We start from the raw sequence: 17,839 nt of genomic DNA on the forward strand, positions 1-17,839 counted from the left end.
TGTGTATGCAAATGTCCACAGGAAACACAGAGTATTGCTTTTAAAATAGACATTCACCAAATTTGATCCATACTTCTACATTTGTTTCTTCTCTCCTCCCTTCCCCCTCTCTAGAACAAGAAGCTTCTTTTCGAAAAGATGAAAGGTGGACAGAGACAGAGAAGGAGGGTAACCTACAGTCTTGACTATTTTTCTATGTTATGTTATCTGAAGAGGGTTGTTGACAAATGCTGAGACCTCAGGTTGTTCTGAAGCAACTTTAGAGTCTCATCATAAGCATTTATGAAAAATTAGGAGAGTGGTCTAGCATAAAGAGGGACCTTGCTTTGAAACTACATCCCCAGCTCTCTGATTGGCTGCTGAGACTTTGGACTACAGTATTAAAAACTCAGAGCTACTATAGTTTCAATTCTTTGAAAACTCATTAAGTGCTTACTCTGTTCCTAATTTTGTGCTAGGTACTGTGGGAGATCCCAGAGAAGCCACTAAAATGAGCTCTGCCCACAAACCTTTGATAGGGCCCAACTATTTGTTTTTCTGTATGTCTCCATGTACTAAGCTTGCATGCAGCCTGGTTGAGGAGACAGCTTACATATATGAAACACTTACTAAGTGAAACAATAAAATCAAGGGCTAAATTCCATGGTTCAAACAATAATTTATACAAGCATTTTGTTAGAGAAGCTAAATTCAGCCATTTCCTCATACAGTTTGCCTAGACATATTCTTGTCCTTTTCCTGGCCAGATTATGCCAAATTTTCTAACTTAGCTATGTTCGTTTGCCACATGTCACATGTATCTGTTTGAAGATTTCAACACTATTTCCTCACCCTAGTCATCCAACACGGACTCAACTGTTTACGGTGTTCTTTGACTATTATGACATTTTCTTGAAGGGAACTGAATGGACTTGAGCTTTTAATGAATTGTTTTTAAGCACTGACGCTCGCAAGTTGAACATATGAAGCCTTGCTATCCCACCAACACTCCACCCTTAGAGTTTACAGTTTTATCTATTACCCCTTCCAATCTGATGAAAATATGGCTGTTACCAAGTCAACACCTATTTTGTGTTGAATTTTAAAAAAAACAAACCAAGGACAACAGCACAAGCTTTTCACGTGGAGATTGTTAACACAGAAAAAACAAAAACAAATAGTTTGGCCCTATCAGAGATTGGGGAATTAGACGATAATAGTTGCAAATTGTTCTGAATAATATTCTCCAATTTATTTCCTTACTGCTGATGAGTTTTCCTTTTTCTGGCCTTAGAGTTATGTAGGCTGTCCAGAAACATCATTTATCCCTATAGCTCCATGTCACAAAGCTCCAAGCTTCTGCCTCAGTCTGAGAAAGAACAGATAGGATTTATAAGAGAGACTCATAAGGTATCGAAAGGATAGAAAAATACCTTATTTGGCAGAGTTAAATTACCCGGTTTAGGAGTCTTTGCTACTTGAGAATTGCCATTTGCGATCTTATAGTTGGAGGAGGAAAAGGGCCTGGGGGAGTAGTGACCGTGGAGGAACATGCAGAGTTCTAGGTCCCTACATCCTTATAAGTATGCTAGTAAATGGCCATTATATGGAGATTAACCAAGAAGTAGCCCATGATTTCCATTTCCTCTATTCTTCAAGGTACATAAATAACATCTGCAGTAAATTCAGCAAAGAGCCTTAGTTTTTGTCTACTCCCTATTCCACCATCCCTCTGTCCTTCCTTAGGGAATGTCACTGGGTAACTACTTAGGTCTTATCCTTGGGAAACCTAGATACCAAAATTTTGGAACTTTGGCCAGGCTTTATATTTTAGCCTCAACTTCCTTCACATGGAAAAGGCCTAGAATTTATGTCCAGGAATGTCAACGTGACCCAGTGGTATCAAGTACTGTCGGTTCTCCCGGAGCATACAAAGATCATGTCCTCAAGCCAGAAGTATTGGGTCTCAATCCTCTTGAGTAACAGAAGTTGCCTTCCCTATAATCAGTATTCAGATGGACTTCACAGTTTGATTGAGAGACCTTAACCATCTCATTAAGTTCATGATTCAGAAAGAAGAAATTCTGGACTAGTTTAAAAGCAACACTTCTCCCAAAGAAGCTTAGCATAGGTTGTGGCTTTCCAGACAAAAAAAAAATCAAGAGCAGAGATCCAATTCTTATTTTTGTTCCAGGCAAAAGAAAGACAAAGAAAAGAAAATGAAGACCTGAGTGCTAGATCTGGCTCCATTAACTATATAAACCGCATGATCTAGGCTGAATCCAACTTCCCTGTGTCTCAATGCTTTTAATTGTGAATTGGGTTAAATTCTTGTCCCACCTTACTTCTTGGCTCAGTGACAATATGATATGAAAGTGCCTTTATTTCTTTAGAAGAAAGGTGCTAGATAAAAAACAGAATTATGGACTGATTGTTCTTCCGAGTTAGAACAGACTATTAAGGATTATCCATCAATTGCCTGTCTATCCCCAAATTTAAAATTTATATTTTGAATTTCAGTGCTTCTGTGTTTTCAAAGAATTATAGTGACCAATTATGGTTTCCAGAGAGTAAGAGTGAGGCAAATTTAAACCCTGCCTCAGGTACTTAGTAGCTATGGGACCCTGGGAAAGTCACTTAATCAGTGTCAGCCAAAGTTCTCTGCACATAATGGGTGCTTGATAAATGCATGTTGCCTCACCTCGGTTTCCTTGCTTGTAAAATAGGGATAGCAAATAGTTCCTACCTCACAGGGTTCTTGTGAGATTGAAATGAGATAAGATATACAGCACTTTGCAACCTCAAAGTGCTACATAAATGCTAGTTACTTTTAGTATTTTTTTTTCACATCTCTTCTTTCATGCTAACCCTGTGAGTCTTGGAGGGAAACAAGCTATTATTCTCATTTTACAGGTAAAAAAGTTGAATCCCAGGGAGACTGAGCAGCTATTACAGAGGCATATCTGAGAGAGTGGCAGTGCTCACACATCATAAAAATAATAAAAAAGTTGACATTTATAGAGCACTCCTAGGTTTTACCAAGTGCTTTCCCTAGATTATCTCATGTGAGCCTCATAGCAGACCTGTGCAGGAGATGTTCTTATTATCCTCATTATATAGATGAGGAAAGTGAGAGATTAAGTCACTTGCTTGTGGTCACATAGCTGGTGAATCCTGCTCTTCCCCATTTCGAATCCACTGTGTGCTACTACCCGTTGTGGTATGCTGTCTCTTACAGTGTGAATCTGCTTTCCCAGCCTATGTCTGCTAGTCTATTTGCTGGGTCATAAAAGCTAGTTTTAATAGGGAACTGAAAAATTCTCACAAATGGAGGCACTGAATTGCAGTGGAACTATTTGGGTGGTTTAAAAAACATTCAAATAAATTCCCTTTTCTTTTTCTTTTCTTTCCTGTTATTTTTGCTGTTTCCAGCCTTCACCACCTTTCCCTCCCTTGCCCCTCAATATGGCACTTCCTGGGTCTGGGTAGATGGTGAAACATTCAAATGTCACATAAAAACCCATTGCCAGTGGTAATCTCCCTAAACTTCCATCTTAGTCCAAAGTGCTGCATATGGTTTAGATGAGACTTTATGTGATCATCCAAAGCCAACCAAACATTCAGATTTTTCACTTGTAAAACACTTTTCAGTCAACCCTTAAATGTCTTACTCACTGTTCAGTCTTTACACATATTCAATTAATATTGGAGAACTCCCCTTTATTTAGTCTAAAAAGTATTTAAATTCACCTAGCAAGAAGATTTCCCAGAAAATGACTTAAAAAGAACCCCATATCACCCTTCACACAGGAATTTCCACAAATTTCAACCAGGTTGGTTGGTTTCTCTTCTGAGCCTGTTTCTTAACTTGCTTTGAAGTAGAGCCCCAATAAGAAAGGATACAGTGTTAGCAGGAGAGCTTGAAAACCTTCCCACGATTGAGTCATTTAGCTGTCAGATGCAAAAACTGATCCCCCAATCTAGTATTCAGGGGAGCATGCTTAGTTAAGTGCTCTAAGGGAGCATAGCACCTCCAGATGAAGCTTTGAGAATGGAAATGTGGTTTTTTGACCCACAAGGAGCCCCATCTGGACACAAAGCCCCTGCAAAATGTTGCCTCAGTGAGTCTGTTTCACATGTAACTGAATTACTAATCATTCTGGAATCATAAAATCCCGAAGTCCCTTTCTTATTTTTGTTGGGTCATTGGAAAGGCTCTTCAATAAACAAATATCTTCAAAAGCTTTTACAACAATTTTACTTCCTGCTAAAGACTATCCTGCAAGGCTCCAATTGCTTGCTCCAACTCCAAATGCTACAAAATAGATGTGAGTTGGAGCAGCAATGGACAAACTTTTGACTCATTCCACATGCCACCAGAGGGAAGAGTGTTACACACTGTAGAGGCCAGCACTGGATATACAGGCTTTTCCCAAGGTGTATAGCTTTTTAATTTGACCAGCTGGATATGTGTGAGTACTAGAGACTCCCACAATGCCTCTCTACTTCACTACTGTTTAGTACTTGAATAGAAAAAAAATCACTTATGCAATGAAAAAAGTCTTTTCAATAGCTTTTGAATTTCAGTTTCACTTCTGGTGTGCTTATAAATCTTCAGAGCTATTTTTTAAATTTTATTTTATTTTTCATTTTTAACACAGTTCCTATCACATCAAACAATTCCAACTTGTGGTCAGGTGATGCTTCTTTTTAAAGCATTTACAATATAGATCACAAAAGAATTTTTTTAAAACATTAACCAACTGAGACACAAATAATATTTAAGTTGCTAACTTCACAAGCTCTTGACCTAATTGTCTCCACAGTATTACTAAGAATGAAAGGACCCTAACTTATTGTTGTTGGTCTAAAGTCCTAAGCCTAATAGCTTAATTTTAGACTTAACCTCGGATGTTTTCCTACCAACAATCTATAATTGAATAGATCTGGTATTAAACTCACAAACCTTTTGACTCTAGGAAATTGCCACTAAGAGTAGGAACATTTCAGGGAACCAATATCTCCCCAACTTCATGTCAGTTCCAGGTAGGAGTGGATTGCCAACTTGCATTCAGTCAGGCTTAAAGTCGGCCAGGTGTCAGTGGGGAAATTGAGTCAGGAGAATTCTACCTCAGCCCAGGCTGAATAGCCGCTCTCCCACCATTCCCATGAGATCACCTTTTTCAGTTCATACCAGCATCTCACAGGCTTACTGGCATCATGGATTGGAGGCTCAGACCACTTTTCTTGCTATCCATACCTGGAGTTAGACTCAGAAGAACATTCATTTAATAGTCTCACAGAGCTATTTTTTTTCTAGTAAAGTATTTGATAAACCAAAAAAAATTAAAACCACCCACAGGAACATAGCATGAGAATTTTCCTGTATATAAGGATCAATAGCTAGGTTATTGGAAGGCTTATTCACTCAAGCACTCATATTTGCACAGATAAAGCATGCCAGATTATGGCGAGGGAGGGAGGGAGGTTGGTTGTTAGCTATCCTACAGGTTTAAGTTAGAAGCATAAATTCTAGTTAGCACCCTGAAATAATATTTCACTCAATAGAATCCTTCAGTAATGCCCATCACAAAGTGGTCCAGTTTATAGGGCATATCATAATACATTGCTTCCATGTGTTTTCCTGTGTTATGCATAACTGATCCTTTTTTACATCACTAAACTATGTATTTTTCAGAATGTGAACCCCTATCTGCAAGGCAGGGACTGGACAACGTGGTGGCAAAGAAGTCTGTGCCTCATTTTTCTGACGAGGACAAGGATGATGAGTAAAATGAAGAAGGTTAAAGAAAACAGATGCAGCCCATTAGATCACAATATTGCTTACGTGTATTGACTATTAAAACCCTAGTGAATGGCAGCATGTTTATTGTTTATGTAATTATGGATGAAAAGCAGCTGTATTTATGACATCGTGTTGTCATAGATAAAGAAAAGATGGCTCTGCTTTCTGTTAAATTACGGTAATAGGAGCTTTTGGGTTATTTTGTTTCAGGCCTGGAGTGAGCTTGAAAATTAAAGTGATTTTGATAGCTAGTGTATACGTCTTCAGTCATAAAAAGCAAGACCATAAAATTTACTCTTTCGTTGTAGTTTAAATGGTATTTGGGGCTCTAGTTTGATACCTATTACTGTGATTTTGATTGTTTAGTTCACCAAGCCCTTGGGCATTGTTATACCCCAATAAATATTATTTTACTCATGATGAGTAGCTGATGCTTTCCACTTGGCTCTGTCTTTATAAGTAAGACGGTCTAGAGATGACCATGTTTATAAGGATCTTTAAAAATACACTTGGTAAGTAGACTCACTTGATCTGTATCTTGGCTGTTCATTGACTTCATATACCAAGCTGCAAAGGTTTCCCCTTGCCCAGATGGCTGAAGAGATGTGCAACTTGCCTTCAGTTTAAACATCAGAAGTTTACAAACTGATTTGCACAAACACATTAGAGATGAAAGTAACTTGGTGAGCTTATGGCAACACTTCTGTATGTATTTCATTCAAGGTAGACCTGTTCCCTGATTCATCATCTATAAAATGGGAGTTGGCCTTCTCATCAGTTTTGACCAAATAGGAAGGCTGATGATAAAGTAAAATCCTTCAGCTTCAAAGTTCATGGTAGAAAAGATAAGAGAAAATGCAATGCAGTATGAGTTATACTCTCTTTTATGAGAGCTGAATACAAAGAGTTCAGAAAAAAGGATACACAGAGTGAATGATTTAAATGATTTAAAATTCTCCAGTGGAAGTATATGCAAGAGAGAGATAATTTTTTCAATAATGAAATTCTTGGGTTTGATTTCCAGGAAAATTATTGCACACACTAGTAAAGGAATATTTATGAGAACATAGAAAAGAAAGAGAAGTGATCACCAAGAACCAATGTTGGTTTATCAAGAGCAAGTGATGTCAGATTCACCATATTCCATTTTTTAACGTGATTAATATGCTAGTAAACCAATGTCAGAGGCAAAAAATATTTGGAATTAAGGCTTTTGATGTAATTTATCATGATTTTTTGGGGGGAATAGATAGTGATATGGGCTTTATACTCAGGTAGATTTGAAAGTGGGTAAATGATAAGACTGGAAAAAATGGGAATTAATGGGTCAATGTTAACTTGGAGGGAAGTTTCTAGTAGAATGCTGTAGGTCTAGTGACCTACACTTGATCCTGTGTAGGTCACCATTTTTATGAGACTTGGATGAAGGCAAATGCGGCATACTTATTGGATTCAGCCAATATCTGGGATGATGGAATACAAAAGTATCAATTGGATCCAAATAGAGTCCCAAAAGGTCTCAATGAAAAGTACAAATCTAATATATTTAAGTCGAAGAGGGATCAATAAAAAATCCTATACTTGGACTAAAAATATTGGTGTGAGAACACCTGAGTTCCAATTCCATTTTTGTCAACTAATATTTTTATAAACTGGGGCAAATAAACTGTCTGCATCTGTTTCATCAAATGAGGGATTAGACAATTACTTTTAAGGTTCCCTTCAGCATTAAATTCTATGATCATATGATACTACACTCTTCACTGGTAGAGGACAGGAAAGCCATGGTTGGATAATTCATGTAAAATAGATCTAGTAATTTGTTTTTAAGTGCACTAGGAGTTTAGTGTGAGTTAACAGGCTGAAAAAGCAGCCCCAAAGGCTAATATACTCCTAGGATATATTGATAGAAACATTATGAAAATGAAGGAGGCAGTAGGCCTTCTCTGCAAAGACCCCATCAAATTGTCTCTTGAGTATTTTGTTCAGTTTCCGGTGCCATGAGGTAGGAATGGCATTTATAAGTGCTTAACAAATACTTGTTGAGGGGCGGAACCAAGATGGTGGAATAGAGGGATGGACCTGTAAAAACTCTCCCCTCAAAGTTCATAAAATATCTGTAAAAATGACTCTAAACAAATTCTAGAGCAGCGGAAGCCACAAAACTACAAAATGAAAGAGTTTTCCAGTTCAAAGCAGCCTAGAAGGCTGACAGGAAAGGGCTATCACACCGGGCACTGAGCAAAGCGCAGCCCACAGAGCCCAGACCAGCCTTCCAGATCCTTTTTTTAAAAAAAATCTGTACTGTTGTGCAGCTACATTTCCTCATTCTGTATATATACAGTTGATTTTTTAAAAACCTAAATGAAGACCTCACAATTTTTAATTTAACTGGATTTAGCCCACTATTCTAAACCATTGAGATAATTTTAAATTTTTATTGTCCTCCAACATATTACTTATCCTTTCCAGATTCATATCACCTGAAAATTTCATAAACATTCCAACTCTGTCTTCATACAAGTCACTGAAGAAACAGTTGAACAACTCAGGACCAAGGACAGATCCCTGGGGACTTGCATTAGATTCTTCCCTTCCAGTTGACATTGATCCATTAATTTCTCAGATTCTGAGATTCTCAATTCTGAATCCATTTCATTACGAAGTCAACTGAATACATCTAGATAATAGTACACTGCTCTCTATCCCACATCTTCTGAAAAGGTCACCAGTGACCTAATAACTAAAGCCAACAGCTTTTTCTTAGACTTCATTCTCATTGACCTCCATGCAACATTCAACATCGTTGACTATCCTCTCTTGAAACTTTTGACATAAGACACATCTTCTTAACATAAGAAAGAACTCCTTAAGAGTGAAAATTATCCAAAAGTGGCCCAGTTGCCTCCAAAGGTACTGGGTTCTCTATCGCTATGTTTGTTTGTTTGTTTTTGTGGTTCTTTCCATGTCCAATGCCATCTTTTTTATTTCCCATAATTACATGTTAAAACAGTTTTTAACATTTTTTAAAGTTTTGAGTTCCAAATTCTGTCCTTCTCTTCCTCCCTTGCCTTCCCCCTCCATGAGACAGGGAGCAATGCCATATGCTTTATACATGTGCAATCAAGTAAAACATTTCCATATTAGTCATTTTGTATAAGCAGATTAAAATTTTTAAAAAGAATGAAAGAAAGTGAAAAATAGCATGCTTCAGTCTGTTGTCAGATAGTCTGAGTTCTTTCTCTGAAGTGGATAGCATGCTTCTTCATGAGTTTATCACTGTACATTTAAACAGAGTCTGGATAACCACTTTGTGAGAATGGTGTGTGTGTGTGTGTGTGTGTGTGTGTGTGTGTGTGTGTGTGTGTGTAATTCTAGTTCAGAATTGAAGCAGGTAACCTCTGACATTACTGCCAATGAGATTTTATAATATTAAAATTACGCTGTATGTAACTTTTCTACATAATGGCAGGTCTTTTCTACATTAGTTGAGCATTTTAGCCACCAAGTTACCCTTTCCCTTATTACATTTTCATTTTAGTTTATGATTTTGAAGAACTAGAGTCAACATAAAGGGTTTAGAGTGCACTAAGACTTCATTAGTGCTTCAATGAAGTTTTAATGACAAGATAAATTATATTGACATTATTGAGAAAATGTTAATATCTATGGCACCTCGTCTCACCTTCAAATGATCAAGGAAACAACTTTGCTCGACTCAGCCCTGCTCAGACAATATATGTGGTGCTGACTTCAGTTGTGACTTCTTTCATTCCATTTCAGAAAAGCCCCTGGAAAACTAGAATGGGTACAGAGAGGAGAATCAAGGATAGGAAAAATGCAAAGCATTCCATAAGGGCAGTCAATGAGCATTTATTAAACTCCTGCTACATACTAGTCAGGGTATATTAAACAAAAGACAAAAGTCTTACTCAAGATTATCATCATTTTTATAGTCAAAAACCAGTTTCTCCCTGTTCAGAATCAAGTCTGGGATACAGTTCCCTTTTTTGCTTCTTGTACATGAATTTATTTTCTTCTTTTGAACTTAGCAAACAATAAATAAAATGGGCATTTCCATATATAAAGTGGAACAGAAAATGATGTTTACCCATGGAACCATGAATATGCACCATGAAATAGCTTGTTTCTCTCTCCAATTATGCAAAAAACTCAACACATTATTTTCAAAGCTGTCCTACTTGGTGTTTGCTACTGATCCTCCGCTTTTCCTTCAATAACTTTAAGAAAAGCTCCAACAACCTTTTTTTAATACTTTTCATTAATCAAATATGTATGTCTCATTCTACATTTTATGCCTGCCCATCATCTTGCTGGTAGGATGTGGGTGGCATGTTTTATCTTTGATCCTCTCATAACATTGCAATGATCAGATTCTAAAGTATTTTAAAGTGTTTTTTTTTCTCTGTAATATAGTTGTTATCATACAAATTATTCCTACTCTATTTTGGCAGAATTCCAGCAGATGACCAGATATAATAAGCATAATGGTTACCATTTATAAAGTGCTTTAAGGTTTACAAATTGTTTTACACATCTTATCTCATTTGATTTTGACCAAAATTTTTTATTAGTACTAAAACATGTCTTCATGCCTGGCTGCAGATCATTTCCCCAAATTTCTAATTAATTTCCTTCTCTGTCCAGGTAAGTTCTACTAACATGACAATATAATTTTTATTTTTGTCTCCATTTATCTTTACTCAAAAAGTTCTCCACTCTGCTTTTCCTTTCTTTTCCTGAATTTCCTCATGTACGTCTTTTTTTAAAAAAAAAATTAGTTTATTTGTTTTCAGGGTTCTACAATCACTTCTACATATCATAGATTTTTTTCCCTCCTTACCCCTCCTTCCCCTCTCCTTTCCTCCCTCTTTCTCTCTGAGAAAGTGTGCAATCTGATATAGATTCTAGACATACATTCTTATTCAACGCATTTTCACCTTAGTCATGTTGCATAGAAGAATTAAATTGAATGGGAGAAATCACAAGAAAAACCAAAACAAACCAAACCAAAACAAAACATAACATAATACAAGGAAATTGGTTTGCTTCATTCTGTGATCCAGTTCCATACTTCTTTCTCTAGATGTTGAAGGCGTTTTGTCTCAAGAGTCCATTGGGAATTTTTTAGGTCCTTTCATTGCTGTGAAGGACTAAGTCTGCCAGAAAAATTCCTCGCATACTGTGGTTGCTGCTATGTACGAAGTTCTCCTGGTTCTGCTCCTTTCACTCAGCATCAGTTCATAGAAGTCCTTCCAGGCCTCTCTGAAGTCTTCCTGTTCGTCATTACTTATAGCACAATAGTATTCCATTACATTCATATACCACAACTTGTTCAGCCATTCCCTAATTGATGGGCACCCCCTTGATTTCCAGTTTTTGGCCACCACAAAGAGTGCTGCTATAAATATTTTTGTACATGTGGGACCCTTTCCTATTTTTATGGTCTCTTGGGGATATAGTCCTAGAAGCATTATTGCTGAGTCAAAGGGTATGCACATTTTTGTATCCCTTTGGGCATAGTTCCAAATTGCTCTCCAGAATTTTTGGATCAGCTCACAGCTCCACCAGCAATGAATTCGTGTTCCAACTCTCCCACATCTTCTCCAACATGTGTCATCTTCCTGTTTTGTCATGTTAGCCAATCTGATAGGTATGATGTGGTACTTCAGAGTTGTTTTGATTTGCGTTTCTCTAATCAATAGTGATTTAGAGCATTTTTTCATGGGGCTATAGATAGCTTTAATTTCTTCCTTGAAAACTGCCTGTTCATATCCTTTGACCACTTATCAATTGGGGAATGACTTGTATTCTTGTACATTTGACTTAATTCTCTATATATTTTAGAAATGTGGCCTTTATCACAGACACTAGGTGCAAAAATTCTTATTTTTATTAACTAAAGAGCATTTATTGTATTCTCTACTAAGCCTTAGAGTTTTGAGGACATAACTAAATTCTGGAAAACCCTTACACAGAAGGATAAGTACAGTGAACGTTATAAGCAGATATAACAGCTGGAAGAACTGTAATTAAGTGCCAACTGACCAAAGAGTAATTTTTAGCTACTTCTTAAAAAAGAAAAAGAAAATGGGGAGGGACAGGGGCTTCAGATTGAACAAGACAAAAATCTTCTAATACTCCTAATGCGTTTGACCTTGGCTAGATCGTAACAAAATGGAAACAAGACTTCTATAATAACAACTCTCCCACTACAGCATTCTGTACACACCTGTTTTCCAAGCCCTCCCCACATCCCCCCAAGGCTTGCCAGCTTGTTGGGTCTGCTGATGGAGAAGCACATAGATCTTCTCTTTGATCCAATCTTTGTTGTAGGGCTGGTACATCTGAGCATCTGCTCAGTACACAAGGCAACTAAGATCTGCCAGATCATCAATGAAATCAAACAACTGACTTATGTCATATGCGACAGAGGGACTGTTGGGATTCATTCTCTTTAGATATTCTTCATACATCTTACAAACTCCTTCCATGCATTCATTCACTGATTCATAATCAGCATAAGTTTGGCCTTTTGGCCTCTTGGTAGGTTGTACCAACAAAATGGTATGAGACTTCATCTCCAAATGTAAATCACTCTCTCCGTTGATGACTCAACAAGTCATGCCTTGTAATACTGTATCGAGCTCCGAAGCTGTCACTGCCACAGCCACTGCACAAGAGCTGAGCCGCAACACTGCTAACAGCCATCGTTGCAAAAATTCTTTCCCAGTTTTCTGCTTCCCTCCTAATCTTGGTTGCAATGGGTCTGTTTGTGCAAAAATTTTTCAATTTAATGTAATCAAAATTATGCATTTTGCACTTCATAATGTTCTTTATCTCTTGTTTGATCAAAAAATTCTCCATTCTCCACAAATCTGAGAAATACACTATTTCTTGCTCCCCTAATTTGTTTATATTATCAATCTTTATACCTACATCATGAGTATGTCTTAATATACAAAGCTACTATAAGTTATATTTCCTTATTCTTCTTGGAAAAAAAACACTTTTCCAGAGTCATAATCTAGTCATCAGTTGTATCTCACCAAACTACAGAGACATATAAGATTAAATTTACTTCCTTGCAAATTTAAATTTCTACTTGATTTTATTTAGTACTAATGCTCTGTATATCAGCACACAGAAAGCTGAAAGTAGGGATTATACTGTTGACTCTTTTTTTTTTTGTAATGTTTAACAATCACTGCCATACAATTGTGATTTTATCCGCCCCACCTACCCCCCACTCCCCCCCTCCCTCCCCACGACTGCATACAATTCTGTATAGATTCTACATATACTTTCCTATTGAGTATATTTTCACTATAGTCATGCTATGTAGTCAGACTAAGATAAATGAAAGAAATCGTATAACAAATCAGAACATGATACACAAACACATACACATACACAAACATGATCTGCTACAATATGTGAGTGACTTCCATATTTCTCTCTCTGAGTGTGGCAGGCATTTTGCCTTGAGATCCTCCATTGGGATTTTTTTTTTTTTTTTTTTGGTAAGAAGTTCTTGTGTTATTACAAAAATCAAAGTCTACCAGAAAAAACTCTCACACACTGTGGTTGTTGCTGTGCATAAAGTTCTCCTAGTTCTGCTCCTTTCACTCAGCATCAGGTCATATAAGTCCTTCCAGGCCTCTCTGAAGTCTTCTTGTTCATCATTTCTTATGGCACAATAGTACTCCATTACATTCATATACCATAATTTATTCAGCCATTCCCCAATTGATGGACATCCCCTTGACTTCCAGTTTTTGGCAACTACATAGAGTGCTGCTATAAATATTTTTGTACATGTGGGACCCTTTCCCATTTTTATGATCTCTTGGGGATATAGTCCTAGTAGCGATATTGCTGGGTCAAAGGGTATGCACATTTTTGTAGCCCTTTGGGCATAGTTCCAAATTGCTCTCCAGAATGGTTGGATGTGCTCGCAGCTCCACCAACAATGAATTAGTGTTCCAACTTTCCCACATCTTCTCCAGCATTTATCATTTTCTTGTTCTGTCATGTTTGCCAATCTTATAGGTGTGATGTGGTACCTCAGAGTTGTTTTGATTTGCATCTCTCTAACCAATAGTGATTTAGAGCATTTTTTCATATGATTATAGATAGCCTTAACCTCTTCCTCTGAAAATTGCCTGTTCATATCCTTTGACCATTCATCAATTGGGGAATGACTTGTATGATTATACATTTGGATCAGTTCTCTATATATTCTAGAAATGAGGCCTTTATCCCCGAGCTTAGCTGTAAAAATTCTTTCCCAATTTACTACATCCCTCCGGATTTTGGTTGCATTGGGTTTGGTTGTGCAAAAACTTCTCAGTTTAATGTAATCAAAATTATCCATTTTGCATTTCATAATGCATTCTATCTCTCCTTTAGTAAAGAATTCTTCCCTTCTCCATAGATCTGATAAATACACTATTCCTTGCTTCTCCAGTTTATTCATGGTATCAATCTTTATACCTAAATCATGTACCCATTTGGACTTTATTCTTGTGTACGGTGTCAGGTATGGGTCTATGCCTAATTTCCGCCACATTGTTATCCAGTTTTCCCAGCAATTTTTGTCAAACAATGAGTTCTTATCCCAGAATCTGGGGTCCTTGGGTTTATCAAACAGAAGGTTGCTATATTCCTTGCCTACTGCATCTTGAGTGCCAAGTCTATTCCACTTGTCTACCTCTCTGTTTGTTAGCCAATACCAAGTGGTTTTGATAATTGCTGCTTTATAGTACAGTTTGAGGTCTGGTAGCGCTAGGCCACCTTCCCAAGCATTTCTTTTCATTAGTCCCTTTGATATTCTGGACCTTTTGTTTTTCCAAATGAATTTTGATATTATTTTGTCCAGCTCTAGAACGTAATTGTCTGATAGTTTAATTGGTATGGCACTAAACAAGTATATTAATTTGGGTAGAATTATACTGTTGACTCTTTTTAAAAAATTTGGCTCCTTAAATTAATGACTATTTTTTCCTGTGTTGTAATTATTACTTTGCATAGTCTCTAACTTGGTAGACTTAGACATTTTTCTTCCTTTTATTCTCTTTTTAAATTTAAATCATTTTTATCAGACTTGTAAGACTCTAGGAAAATATAATTTTGTCAGTCATCAACATCTGCACTTCATCCCTGGCCATATGTCCGTCATTCATGTTTTAATTTGTGGTCCAGAAATCTAAATTCTGTTCACAGGTGTCATCTTATTAATCATTTTCCAAACTGGCCTTTTTCATATTAGCCTCGCCTCCAAATGGCAGTAGTGATGCAAACATTCCCCCCCTCCCAGAGACCTCTCCTGGACTTTGTAATCCCCAGCAATGCAGTCTACGTTTATTCCAGCAACACAGTTCGATCCCACACATGAATTACCAGAAGTGTTTGGAAATGTCAGATTTAACAAATCTTGGGAGGCTCTCTGTCATAGTTGAGATACATTCTCCGGGAAGTCAGCAGACCTCCCCATTGTTAATGTCAGGTTGATAAATAAATGCCTTGGAACTGCTTAGCAGTGTTGCCAACCATCACTACTGGTCTCTTCTCATGACTATCTTAATGTCACCAATGGGTCCACATTTCAATTAATTTCAGTTCAAGAAACATAGTCTGATCTATACTCTAGCAAGATTATTTTATCAGCTGGGAGAAAAATGGTTTACGTGGGGACAAACTGAAAAGGCACACTATTACAATAGCTCAGGTGGGAGTGGATCAAGTAAGCAAACATTTTTTAAATTTGTATTGTGTTTTAAGCACTATGAGAGTTGATGTGGGCCTGAAATAAGGCAGTAGTCATACGAATAAAAAAGAGGGAATGAAATCGAGATACTATATCATGTGAAATGAACAAGATTTCACAATGGATTGGTTATTTGGGAGGAAGGAATGGGAAAAATTAATGTTGGCTGGGAGGTTACAAATTTGGATTTACCGGACAATAGTGATTCTCTCAACAAAAATCAAGAAGTTTGGAAGCAGGGTGGGTTTAGGAGGAAGGAGAATGAATTTTGTTTTGGATATGTTAAGGTTGAGATTCCAATGTGATAGTCTAATGGAAATGCCTAATAGGCAGTTGGTAAATGTGGAACTGGACTATAGGAGGGAGATTAAAGTTGAATAAAAACATTGAGGAGTCATATAGACATGATAATTAAACTCAAGGAAGCTGATGGGATTATTGAGGTAGAGGAGGACCAGGGATGTATTTTTGGGCAACATTCACAGATAAGGGCAAGAGTTGTTTAACAATACAGCAAAAAAAGACCAAGAGCAGAAGTGAAAAGAAGAGGAGAAAAACCAGGAAAAGTATCATGGAAACGAAGGGAGAAGAGAGTACTCACAAGGAGGTAGTCATGGACAGGGTCAAAAGATAAAGAGAAATTAAGGAGGAGTGAAAAGGGCTTGTTGGATTTGGTGGTATTTCAATAGTATGGTGGGGTTGGATGCCATATTGTAAAGGCTTTAAAAGTCAATGGAGGCATTAAGTATAGATGGCTTTTTCCTTAGAGTCTGGCTGTGAAAATCAAGAAAAATATAGAATCATAACCCAAGGAGTTTTTGGGGACAGAAGAGATATATAAATATTTGAAAGTGTCAGAGAACAAGCCAGTAAATAGGGAGCAACAGAAGATAAGAGGAAAAGTTACATTCTAAACCTCCTCTCCCATACTCTAGATTTTCATCTTGGAGACTCAATCTGAAATTAACACAAAGAGCCTCTCTGTCCCTGTGATCTCTCCCTCTGTTCAGATTGCTTCTCCCAAAAGTTCCACTTTAAAAGGCCTTTAAAAAGGTCCAGCAATAGTTCATTAATCTCCAGAATGAATTCCAGATCTGATCTCCAGATATTTGATATCTTTATCTCTTCCAATCTTCCCTTCAGCTTCCTTTTATGTTTATCTTCTTTTATTGGAATTATGCTCTCCTGGAGCCTATGAGATATTCAAGGAGGACTAGCACTGTGGTGTGAGGGCTTGCCAAGCACTTTTCAGGGCTGTTCATCCATCTTTGGTGTCTACCTGGTACTTAACTCTTATCTGTGACTGCAAGAAGCTATACAACGTGCAGTGGCTACACCCCAGGATAATGCCTCTGCAGATGGGTTAAACCAGGTTGAGGGTAACCCATGGACCTCAAATCCATCGTTGAGTTAGGGAAGTGTCCGCCCCAAGCATGTGAAGGATTTCCCTAGTGGAACGGGTAGATGAGAACAATTCATTCCAATGGCTATGAAAGTGGTTGAAGCAGGCACTATGACTTGCTGAGAGGTTGGTCAGACAATGAAGAAACTAAGGTCATTCACTGCATCCAGAGCCATTACCAGTAGTTGTGATTTCAATGACTCTGAAAAAATGAGCCTGATTACTTTGTGCAACTGTGCCTCACTTAAATCCAGTTCATGTATTAGTCAAGACATTGCCCAATGAATTCATCGGTCTTTGAAAATAAAGCACAAATAACATTTCTATTACCAGCACATTCTTGATACATGATAACCCAAAGGAGAGAAAGAAGGGAGAGGGAGAATGGGGGAAATTATCTCATTGGGAAATCAACTGACCTAGAAAATAGAGTGAGGAGAGATAGTTTAAGAATTATTGGACTACATGAAAGCCATGATTAAAAAAAAAGAGCTAGACATCAAATTTCAAGAAATTATAAAGGAAAACTGCCTCAATATTTTAGAATCAGGGGTAAAATAAAATAAAAAGATCCACCAATTACCTTTTGGAAGAGATCCCACAATGAAAATTCCCAGAAATATGGCAGACAGATTCTAGAGCTCCCAGATCAAGGAGACAATATTACAAGTGGTCATTGAAGAGCCACAGGCAGGATCACACAAGATTTATCTGCTTTCAAGTTAAAGAACTGGAGAGCTTGGAATATGATATTCTGGAAGTCAAAGGATCTAGAACAGGGATGGGGAATCTGTAGCCTTGAGGCCACATGTGACCTTCTAGGTCCTCGGGTGTGGCCTTTTTTGATTGAGTCCAAGTTTTA

At 37.4% G+C, this 17,839-nt stretch overlaps 1 protein-coding gene and 1 pseudogene across 1 annotated transcript in view; one reads left to right on the top strand and one right to left on the bottom strand.

Annotated features, from left to right (window-relative positions):
- Window positions 1-6,205, top strand: part of LOC140513808 (uncharacterized) — a 66,675-nt gene extending 60,470 nt beyond the window's left edge. The window contains 2 exon segments of the mRNA XM_072623805.1: window positions 115-168; window positions 5,678-6,205. Coding sequence (XP_072479906.1) covers window positions 115-168; window positions 5,678-5,836 — 213 coding nt within the window. The 3' untranslated portion in view covers window positions 5,837-6,205.
- A 3,793-nt stretch (window positions 6,206-9,998) lies between these two features.
- LOC140513816 (enhancer of rudimentary homolog pseudogene) overlaps window positions 9,999-17,839 on the bottom strand; it is an 87,207-nt pseudogene continuing 79,366 nt past the window's right edge.

This window comes from Notamacropus eugenii, chromosome 7 (assembly GCF_028372415.1).
Source record: "Notamacropus eugenii isolate mMacEug1 chromosome 7, mMacEug1.pri_v2, whole genome shotgun sequence".
Classification (NCBI taxonomy): Eukaryota; Metazoa; Chordata; class Mammalia; order Diprotodontia; family Macropodidae; genus Notamacropus; species Notamacropus eugenii.